Below are 12,208 nucleotides of genomic sequence, written 5' to 3' on the forward strand. Positions count from 1 at the left end.
TTCTTTTTCAATGGGGACCAGCAACTGTTTGGTTACCAACATTCTTCAAAATATCTTCTTTTGTGTTCAACAGAACAAAGAAACAGGTTTAGAACACCTTAAGGGTAAAGTCAGGGTACGTTTACACGACAACAATGTACTAAAAAAGGAAAAGTTTTTCCTTTCCTTTTTTTCGCGTTCAGACGACAACATTGTCAAAACGATCCCTGTTCACAAGAATTCGCGAAAACCACTAAAAACGCTGTATTATGCTGCCAGGCCAGTAGTTGGCGATGTCACTTTGTAAAGGAACGCTACGCGCCTATAGACTGTAAAAAATAGCTATAGAGCTGGTAAGTCCCGCCCCTTCCGCTAACCCCACTGGACCTCTAGGTTGAAAAATCGTCAATGCAAGTGAATGGGAGAAAATAATTATTTTCTGGTCCCGTTTGAATTGTGCCATGAATGTGAATTATGTTGTCTGTGAATTTTTTATATAATTTTTCGTGTAAAGAATGCTACAATTTAGCGGGTAGAAGTTTGATACGGTTAGACTTTGTGTGAGAGCACTTTGTGGACTACAACTCTTCGCTGCTTTCGACGCGTTTGAAACGTCAACACCACTCGCACACGGACACTAGCTCACGGATCCTGCTAAACATGGCTGTGTCTTTGGTGCACTTCACCGCCTTCTTTCAGGGAGAGGACAAAATCGTTGAGGTTGGTGAAAACCACGGGTAACTTTATGGGGTGACGTCACATAGGCGACATGTAGTCTTTCTCGTTATGTCTTTTCCACAACTGCTAGCCGAAGAATCATACCATATACTGTCAAACTCGTAACATGAAAAATTATATAAAAAATTCACAGACGACATATGTTCACATTCATGGCACAATTCAAACGGGACCAGAAAATAATTATTTTCTCCCATTCACTTGCATTGACGATTTTTCAACCTAGAGGTCCACTTGGGGTTTTACGGATGGGTGGGACTTACCAGCTCTATAGACCAGGGTTCACCAATCTCGGTCCTGGAGGGCCGCTGTCCTGCAGAGTTTAGCTCCAACCCCAATTAAACACATCTGAACCAGCTAATCAAGGTCTCATTAGGCATACTAGAAACTTTCAAACAGGTGTGTTGGAGCTGGTTGGAGCTAAACTCTGCAGGACAGCGGCCCTCCAGGACCGAGATTGGTGAACCCTGCTATAGACCCTTTTAGAGTTGGTAAACATGGTGACGTATTGTGTGGGCGGGGCTTAGCTAGAGGCAGAAAGATCCCTCTGGCCGCTTCACTAACGCTAGTTTGCAAGTTTTGTTAGCTTGTTTTTTTAACAATGACTGGAGAAAATCCGATTTTGTCTTAATGTGCAAGGTCACTCACTGTCCAGGACCGCGATTGTTATTTGCAAAAGTTAATTTTAACGGACGGAACCAGATGACCATCACCGTACACGCTCAGTCAATGGACGATCTGACAGGATTAACGTACCCGATAGAGAAACCGAGGGTAAAGTGAAACTGAGGGCATATATATTTAGATGCCTATAACTATGTGCTGAATGGTCATGTAAAGACTTGTGTGGTACGATCCGCAGTTCTGCATAAGCCATCGCCAAGAAGACGACAATGTAAAGAGTGACACTACGGTGCAATTTTAATGATATGAATATTTTCTAGAAATAAAAATTCCAGATACAGCATACTCATTTTTCATCAATTCTTGCACCCAACAACACAACAAGATGACATTTAATAATAAAAAATAATAATTTAAGCTCCCTATTATGTAGCCGAATCTGTGCTGGTTTGTATTGGCCGCCTCCAGTTTTCCGTTTGTTTTGCCTCCAGCTAGCGCCGTGACGTAACTGTGACGTCGGCGCAAAAGGGTCGAACACATAATACGCATATGCATGACGTCACCGTTTTCACATATTAAGTTTTTGTAGTTTACACAGAGAGATAACAGTAGTTTTGAAGCCCTATTTCAAAAACTTGCATTTTCAGGCTGCCAAAACGCCATTGTCGTGTCTATGAACGGCCAAAATGCATAAAAAGCTCTCCGTTTTTTGTTGAAAACAGTGTAAACGGGCCCTAAATGATGACAGAATTTTCATTTTTGGATGAACTATCCCTGTATCACTTTAACATGCAGTCAAGCCAGTCGCGCTTTTGACGTGCCTGAGAACGCGTATATTCAGATCATTCAAACCAGTTATTCTTTCTGGTTTCAGAGTACAATAACATCAAAGCGATTTTAAAAAATTATAATCAAATTGCTGCTGCCCGTCTAAATCAGCCCAATGGCGGTTTCCGATAGAATGGGTGAAGGTCTCTGCGCGTTACTGTCTTTCCGTGTGGCAAAGTAATTTAATTCCATTTAACCTTTTATCTGACTCCATTTTATCACAACCTCGAATTTAGGTTAGATTGCCCATTGGTTATTGTTCAATTATATAATAGTTTAGCAATACATTTGATTATTCTATTTAACTCTTTACTTTATATTTGAGTCTTGCGCCAGCCATATTTATACGCAGATCTCACGATCACAAACTCGCCATTCTGATCGATAACCAGAGGTTATGGCTAAAGCAGTTACACAGTGCCACCGCACATGCTTGCTATTGTTAAAAAGAACCCATAGCCACCTACAGTCACCCATAGAACAACTTAGTTAAAACAATTACCAGAGGTTATGGCTAGTACATTAAGATAATGCCGCTCCAAACGGTGCTATTATCTCAATAGTATTTTTATCTAGCCCCCTATTTGCGACTGCATAACAACTTAGTTAAAGTCAAGCAGTTAGTCAGGAATTCAGTCTAGAATCCCACCAGATGTGCCTCATGCTCCATCTAAACTGGGATTAAAATCAAATGTAACAATTTATTATGTCAGGTAAATGTATCATGCCAATTTCATAATCAATTCAAAGATAATAAATACAAAACATCAAATGCTCTGGAATAAAGAGAGAAGATGCGAATCTGACATTTAAAATACATGATGCGGAGTGTCTTGCATACACTCCGCATCACGGGCTAATTTGAGTTACAAATCGCCCTGAGCCTCTTGTTGCATTTCTTTATATAGACAGAAACTTCTTTTACATGGAAACATTTGCTTACAATGGGAATTTGCATTCAGAGTTTACACCTTTGAGAGAAGGATGCCATTTGCCTGGAAGACACACCCTCCTCTGTGTGCAAGTTATCTCTAAACTCTTAAGAACTTTATTACCTTTTGGTTTACTTCTTTGGGAATGAGACATTTGTACCAGTCGCACTGAGACATTTCAAATGATACCAAACATGTGTAATACTGTATGATAATTATTCACATAAACCATTTTGGTGATCTCAGCATGAGAGAGAAGGAGTGGGGGAAGAGGGAAAGAGATGTATTCTGACGAATGGTGATGCTAACTTCAAAAGAGAGAGTTCAAATGTTAATTTCCTTTGTTTTCTCAGAGAGTTCTTCCAGTTCTTCCAGTTTTTCCAGTCTTACACTGCTATTTTTTTTTCCTCTCAGAGACATATGAAGCTGTAACCTAAACATTTTATTTGTGTAGGCAAATATTTAACTTTTTTAAATGGTCTACATCTACCATCTGTACAATTCTAAAATTGGTTTAGAGCTTTTGGATTCAACCCACTTTATTGTCCTAATTTGTTTGAGATAAAATGATAGGCTATTACATTAATAAATTGTATTTATAAACAAGTGTCATGTTTGTGATTTTCATTTGTCAAGTAGCCAGCTTCTGCCCATGAAATTGTGATTTTATTAAATTAATTTAATTTATTCATGTACAGAATTAAAATGTTGTGTATTTTAAATTTCTTTGTATTTTTTTTTTTTCACAAAAAAATCCTTGGATGGAAACCCGGATAATAAGACTCTAAATAATCACCCTAAATGTTTTCTACCTCCAAGGGTAATTTCAGAGGCCAGCAGTTCTCTCTCTCTCTTTGTGTGTGTGTGTGTGTGTGTGTGTGTGTGTGTGTGTGTGTGTGTGTGTATTTTCAAGAGCATGACTTGTAAGTCTGTCTGTAATGTGGCTGGAATTTGCAGTCACTGAAATTACAGTAAATCCTGGAGGATAAACTCTTCTCATTCCTTAGTTTGAGGAAAACTGTTTTCCTGGGTACGAGGAATGCTTTCTCTACATTTCGGCCTCAAGACGGCAAGCTTTTGATTACTCTCTTGTACGCTCCTTGAGTGTTTTGCATTAAACAATTATACGAAAGCAAGGGATGATTACTTCATATTATCTTACAGGTTCAAAGTTTTCCAGCTGTCATGATCTCTCTAAGGCAATGTGCATTCGGGAATAATAGCATTGATTACCAGATGTATGGAAGAATGAAAAGTGATTGGAGACTAATAAAAGGTTTTCTGGAAAACAGTTGTTATTGTTGTTTGACTTTGTCTGTAGTCTGTTAAAATGCCTTATTTCTTATGTCATCCTCATGTTTCTTTTCTCTCTTTCTCTGAAATATTCTTGTGTTTTGAAAGGTTATTACTAGGGCTTATTCATTTAATATTATATAGGCTATATTATGAAAATTATATGATATTTAATAATTAATATATAGAGAGGAATTCTTTCACACTCATGTGGAATAAGTGTGCCAAATAAATTCAGTGTTTAAGCGTTTTAACCATGGATAGAGACTGAAAAATAATAGTAAATAGTCTAATTACAATGGTATTTGTAATTTGCATTGAGTTTATCCTATTTGTTTCTCTCTTTATCTCTCATAGGAGGAGGAGGGAAACGGAATGGGCGGAGCAAGAAATGGAAGGAGATGCTCAAACTGCCTCATATCAGTCTGTGTGAGGAACTTAGACGCACTATTGGTAAGATAGATGTATGAAAGAGTGCATTCAGAAATGAGCTTTGGCAGAATATATGTTTTACCTAAGGCTGGCAATCAATAAAACTACATAACCACATAAATATTTGATGAGAAAATCAATCAATTCAAACACATTAGCCTACATTATTGTGGCAAGTGTGTAAATCATTGAATAGGCATTACAAAACAGTGTTAAAGGTCAAAATATTGTTTGTTTTATTTCTGTATCATTGAACATAAGCCTATCACTGGCCTACTGGCACGTTTCATGTGGACTGGTACTTCAAGGTTGAATTGATCTGATGGTCGGAAAATCCCTCTAAACAGAATTTAGTTACGGGTCGGGGGGGCATGATTAATTGCATGAATAATTCACTTTTTTATTAAATTAATTGCACTAAATTTACAGCCCTAGTTTTAAGGTATTAAAAATACCAATTTGTTTGTATTTGTATACATACAAACATTCCTAGTCATGCAGGGACCAGGTGCAGTGGTGCAGATATCCTCTGATCACGTTGGTTTTTTTTGGTAGTTAAAATCAAATTATGCAAGCTAAATCCTCTCTCATTAGTGCTGTTTGATGTTATTTAAGCATTGCCCGTCTGGCTGATACCTAGAAACCTTTTTTAGCATTGCAAATAACACGTATAGGATGACCTAAAAGCAAATGTATTTCTTTTTTTCTCTTTTTTTTATGTTAGATTTATCTACATCAACTTGAGGAACTTGAGTTCTAATATATTTTTAAAATATGCATATCAGATTTATAATGTTGGCCATTATCAGCCATTAAAATTCTGTCATTATGAGCAATGTTTTATGTTTTAAGTTAAATAGTTAGTTGCAGATGCAATTGTGTTACAGTAATTAATTCACAATACATTTTTTTTACTTGTTGCACCTTAAAAGTAGTACATGAAGAGTTCAGATGCAAAAGCCTCTAATTGCCATCTGAAAATTTCTTCTAGAATGATTTTTATAAAGCTTGTATATTTAAGTTAAGTAATTTCACTTAAATGACAATTAATAGGTAATTTGCATTGCCATTTAAGTGAAATTATTGAACTTAAATATACAAGCTTAATAAAAATCATCATTCTAGAAGAAATTTTCAGATGGCACTTAGAGGCTTTTGCATCTGAACTCTTCACATATTAAAATATTTATTTATAATTATAATTATTCTTAATTATTTTGTGGTTCTCTAAACAAAGCATACTTACTAGTGTATTCCTCATTAGGTTTACATGGTTTAGAATGTTTCTGTCAGTTAAAGATTTATGCTGGTGTGTGGGCAGGTGTGTGTGTGTGTGTATGTGTTTGCGTCAGACAGCTGTAGACCTTGGCTCACTGAGGAAGTCCTGGCTGTTTCCTCTTGGCCCAGAATGCACCAGGCCTATAACGTTCCAGAGAGTCCTGCAGCAAAGGGCTCAGCTTGAGCGTTCTGCTCAGCATCACTGTGATTTAGTGTTGTGGCTGTATGCTGAGTTTTGCACTTTTTGTGTGTATATAGAGGAAATATTTCATAAAAGGGGTCATATATCATGTATTAAAACATTTTATTTTTTCCTTAATGTCTACAAAAATGTTATTTAAGGGCATTGCACCTCAATCAGTCAGAATTATGTTTTTCATGATTTTCCATCCTCCCTGGCACATTCCATGAATGCAGTACCGTTTTGTGTTTGGTGTCTTTATTTATAAATTAGAGCACAAATGTCATGTTTAATCTGAGACCTATTAGATATGTCGAGAAATGATTATCTAACATAAAATTAACATAGTATTAAAAGTATCTAATTTCAAATATATATGATAAATGTCAAATGAGGTTTCTGTTTTCTTCCTTTACTGAGTCCGTGGCCCTGTTTACACCTGGTATTTAGATGCATTTTGGTCGATGCGATCATAAGTGAACAACGCTAAATACAGGCGTAAACGAGGTCTAAAACGTTTTGAGCTTGTCCCTTTCAACCACTTCGAAAGGCAGTTGAAAACGCATTTGACCGAATTGCTTTCGTAGTGTCGATGCTCATGTGGTCGAATGCGTCTGAACAACCACAAAAGGCCGCCTATTCTCCGCCTGACCTAATGCGTAAACATAATGAGAAGCGCACTAGCCAGACGGGATTTAAACTTTGTCAGCTGAAGACCTAAGTTTAGTTTGAAGACAAAAAATGTACCAAGCATGATGTTCTCGCACCATTTCTGATTTCCGGGTCTAGGGGTATGATTCTTGCCTGGGTTCAAATCCCGGACGAGCCCCCATAAATGTTACTTCCCTTAGATGTAATTTGATGTTACATTTGATGTTGACACAAAACAGGACGTCTTACGTGGTGGGCAGTGTATGTCACGTGACTTACCTGCTCCCTCCTTCCCAGCCTCACACAACGTGACGACTGAAGAAGACAGTAGCAACAGTACACTTTACAACCACAATGCAAAGCATGTTTCAATCAAAGATTAAACACACAGTAGTATACTAGGACTCTACAACAGCAATGTACAAAACAGCAGACAAGCAAGAGCAAATGAGCAGCAACAAGGTGAGCAAAAAGCTGGAGGAGATATGGGTATTTGAAGAGGCTGGTGTAATGTGATTGGCAGTGTGAACCGTGGCGTCAACTTCCTTAGTTGACCAATGATTTCTGAAACACTCACAAAACAGACCCACACATACACATATACAACACGCATTCCTACTGTACGTAACACGCACTGGTCTTGCCATGGTCTTGTGGCTCTCAGAGCAGAAACGAAAGCTGCTGCTCTCTTTGGGTTTTTTCGTGGTCTCCAGTCGCATTCATATGTAAATTGCGTGAGCGTATTTCGTTCATTAGATTGAAAGATCTGAAGAGGCCCAAATATTTACCCTAGACCCTCCCCACAAAAAAAATCAGGACAGAAGTGGTTGAAAGTGCACAAAAGAGACAGATTAAAACACCAGGTTTAAACGGGAATCATTCTCCCTCGTCTACTTGTGATCCGATCGGCCAAAACGCATCTTAATACCAGTTGTAAACAGGACCTGTGTTTCCTTTTTGTTTCCTTGGTTTATAAAATGTTCTTTTTTGTTGTCATGGCTACTCATTGATTGATTGATTTGTTACACCCAACCCCTTGTTTAGCCCTTCAGTTACTCTGTGTTTACTGTTTATATGGTGCATTCAAGTTATGTCGGGAAAGATCGTATGCGAATTGAATGCACATGAACGCCACAACAAAGTGGTAAGCCCGAGATTTTCTTTAAGCCCTGATCTTTATGAGTTGGGGGCATGTCAGTGTGAAATATGGCAGAATACCACAATACTTATAGGTATTTAGCAGTGCCATTGTCAGGCTTTTTAATTTACATGCACTGGAGTTTTTCCTTCTTTTCCCACCTCACTTACTCATGTACTTACTCATACTCTCAATTCAGTTCATTAGGCCAACTAGAATTTCTGTCAGTATTATAGGCTAATTAATCGGCCTGGTTGATGGACATGAACCATATGAGTTACATGTCAAAACATCTCAAGGGCCCCAAAAACACCTCAGACCCCAGAGGGTTAAATCGCTTACGGTGCGTGTCCACTGGCGCAGAGCGAGCGTTTTCAGTTAATTCCTATGGAAGCTCCTATAAGGTTTTTCTGATGGACAAAATCAAGTAATTTTTTTCTTGTTCAAGAAGTTGTTTCCCTCAGATATACATCACAATAGGGAAGAAAAGACTATCGCAACTTTCCATTTCATGCTGACTTTAAAGATGATAGATGAGGAAAATAATGTGACGATGATAGGTTTAACTGTCTTTCTCTGTCTCTCTGCTTATTTAATGCTCTCAGAGAGGGATTACACTAGCCTTTGTGAGAAGCAACCAATCGGTCGTCTGTTGTTTCGGCAGTTCTGTGACACTCAGCCCAAATTACGACGGTGCATAGAGTTCCAGGATTCTGTGGTATGAAATCTCTTCACAAACATACACCTTTAATCTCTCTATCTTTGTCTTTTTCTCTCAGACTGCCTTTGACATACACATACAATCTATCGCTATGTCAAAGATCGAATTGTTCTCTCACCTTCTCTTTAATGAAACACATATTTTGTGCACCCTTACTGATTGTCATGTAGTTTTCAGCAAATTCATTTCAGCATTATTTGTGTGTGTTTGTTTAGGCAATATATCAGTTGGCTGCGGATGAGAAGAGGAGAGACGTCGGTTTAAATATTTTAGACACATATTTTAATAATGGGGTAAATATTTATTCAAATTTTGCTCGCACGCACCTGTTCTCACACTCATTGAAAGAATTGCTGAATTGATGATTGAACTTTAAACTTCTCTTTTTTTTTTTTAATGACGCACTATCAACCCCTCTTCCTGTTTACTCTCCCTCTTTTTCATTCTGTCTTCCTCATGTAGTCAGCAGCTCATCTACCAGAGATTGCTCAGGATGTTGTTGGGGATTGCAGGCAGAAACTAGAACAGACTCCATGTAAAGAGCTGTTCCAGGAGTGTACCAGGTAAATAACACATTTATTTAATATTAAGTAAAAGAAGTTCACTTGGCAGTCATCTACTGCAGGTAACAGATAATTTGCTGTCAAGTAACACCTATACAAAAACTATGAAGGGAAAACTCCAAGACATTTTCTGAAGTTTGATTCAATAATACTCTACCATTCAAAAGTTTGGAGTCGGTAAGAACGTTTTTGAAAGAAGTCTCTTATGCTTACAAAGGCTGGATTTATTTGATCAAAAACTTAAAATTCACTTTAACATGGTGTTTAAACATAAATGTGTGTCACCCGTGTGTGTGTACACAACCACCCTATAATGGAAAAAATCCACCCACTCCTTTATTATATTCCCCATAAATCATAAACAGTTTCTAAAAATGAGTCGGTCGCATTTTGTATACATTGTGACCAGTGTTAATTTTGACAGCCATTTTGATTTAGTCTTAGTCTTCAAACGAAAATGCGTATTAGTCTTAGTTACATTTTTGTCATTTTTGTCTTTCATAGTTTTAGTCGGCTTGTGACAGAAAACAGACCGACTGAATGACACTTTCATTTCATCATCCGCGCTTATTCCACAGTGTATAGAGAGTGTGTGCGAATAGTTGCCAGATTGCAAAGATTTCTTAAAATGCCAGGTAAAAAAACGTGTTCTTTTAACAGAAAAGCTTTGATTGGGGGATTTAAATTCTTGATATCTGGCATATCTAAAAGCATGATCTAAGCATGAAAGCTCGTAATGCTTTATGTCCTCCTTTATTTGACAAAAACAAAGAGTCATTTTGGTCAAGTTTTTATTTTTTACCACATTTTAGTCTCGTCTTTTTTCGTCAACAATATTGCATGTTGATATAGTCACAGTTATCGTTTAATGACTTTGATGTCGACTCGTCATCGTCTCATCTTAGCCATGGAAAAAAAAGGTCGTCAACGAACATTTTTCGTCATAGATTTCATCAACGAAATTAACACCGATTGTGACGTCACAATGTAACGGACTCCGCCCACGACTGGTGACAGAATCTGACCTGTTAGTTTAGATCCTCCCCTGAGTGAGCTGTACACAGTCCGCCATGTTCTCTTTTAATATCAGTCTCTCGTTGTGAGACCTATGTTTATCTCCTCGCTAGAGCAACTAGTGGAAACACAAGAATGTCACAGCTACGAGATAATCTAAAAATATTATCTTGGCTGCATCAATGAACACAGAATTTGTTTTTCCATTCCACTGCGCTACTTTTCCATTGTGTTTCTATGTAAACGCGCTAGTCGGCCGTGCACTCGTGTCTCACATCTTTACAGCATCTCACACAGGAAACAGCATTCTAAAAACGCAGCACTCAAGTTAAAAAAAACGTCTCGACACCTTGAGTTTTCCACTGCCTGCGACTCGCGTTTTTAGACGCATTGTATTTGAATGGCGCAAGGTCCGTTTAGCGTGTTTACATATAAAAAAAAATTGAATCTGGAAATAAAGCATAATAACTGAGAAAAATTAGAAATAGTCCTCAGTGTTATTATCAGTGTCTGTAATTTATATCAAAACAGCAAAGCTGAATTTTCAGCAGCCAGTTTTCAGTGTCGCTTGATCCTTTTTAAAATGCTGATTTTGTGCTCGAGAAACTTTTCTCATTATTATCAGTGTTGAAACAGTTGTGCTACCTATTATTTTTCTGGAAACCGTGATACATTTTTTCAGAATGTTTTTGATAAAGAGTAAGTTCAACAGCATTTATATGAAATAGCAATTTTTTGTAACATTATAACAAAAAATGTTACATGTTACTTAATGTATTTTGATCAATTTTTTAATGCATCCTTTTTGAATAAATATGCTAATTTACTTTCTGACCCCAAATAGGGTAGTGTTGGTGGTGTATATACCAAATCAGCTAGCTCAATTCAGGCTTGATAAATAGTATTTTTTTATACTATTTTAGTAATAATTGAGCATTAAGATATTTCCAGCTATGCTCAGAATACTAACACACAGCATACCACCTACTGCACTGTTCACACTACCGATCAAATGTTAAGACATTCTTTGACTTTGTTCTGCTCATGATCTTAAAAACTTGTTACTAAATAACTTGGTCTTTTTGTCACACAAAGCTGTTCTGACTTCAGAATATACAGCACACAATGGTGCTTTCATGGATTTTTTTTTTTTTTTTTTAAGCACAAAAGCACCAGTCCACATTCATTTTATTTATATTCCAAATTATTCTTTAAAAAGACCACCTTTTGTATTTTACGAAAGAAGGAATGTCTTGAGGCTAAGCAATTGCCTGACTTTTCATTTTTGGTTGAACTATTCCTTTAAGTTTATGCAATAGGCTGGTCCATGTGTTAACACATGCTAGTTATTTAGTTTATGTAAATATTGAAGTGGAATCAATAGTTTATCCACCTCACTTTTAGTTGTGGTTTTCACCGGTGTTAGTGTGAAGACCTACGGTATTAGAATGAACCGTTCGCTGTAGCCGCGCTGTTTGTCTGAGTAACGTAAACACGTGACTTTAAATCTAAACAGAGTTTTGTGTGTTTGTGTTTAGCCTCAGTCAGTCTTTTAGTTCTGTTTAGTTTAAGCTTCCTTTCTGTTTGAGAGGGGGTGAGGTGGAGTACTTTAACCCTTCCTGTTAAATCTCTATGGGCACTGAGTTTGTTAAAGTATGTGTTGCTGTATTTAAGCGTGATAGCGTGTATGTTACATTAGAGGGTGAGATGGCATGAGATGCATGAAAAATATCCGGCTCATTTCCCATCACACTTGTACACGTCATCATCGAGATGCTACTAACTAAGGTCCCATTAGTTAACATCACTTAATGCATTAACTAACAATGAGCAACA

General features: G+C 37.3%; 1 protein-coding gene across 3 annotated transcripts in view; it reads left to right on the top strand.

Annotated features, from left to right (window-relative positions):
• grk4 (G protein-coupled receptor kinase 4) overlaps positions 1-12,208 on the top strand; it is a 38,058-nt gene that overhangs the window by 6,586 nt on the left and 19,264 nt on the right. For all 3 annotated transcript variants that reach the window (XM_079846958.1, XM_079846956.1, XM_079846957.1), the window contains exons 2-5: positions 4,752-4,847; positions 8,680-8,792; positions 9,011-9,088; positions 9,258-9,358. In XM_079846958.1, the coding sequence (XP_079703084.1) occupies positions 4,752-4,847; positions 8,680-8,792; positions 9,011-9,088; positions 9,258-9,358 (388 nt within the window). The remainder of the gene's footprint in view (positions 1-4,751; positions 4,848-8,679; positions 8,793-9,010; positions 9,089-9,257; positions 9,359-12,208) is intronic.

This window comes from Squalius cephalus (genome assembly GCF_949319135.1).
Source record: "Squalius cephalus genome assembly, chromosome: 2".
Taxonomy (NCBI): Eukaryota; Metazoa; Chordata; class Actinopteri; order Cypriniformes; family Leuciscidae; genus Squalius; species Squalius cephalus.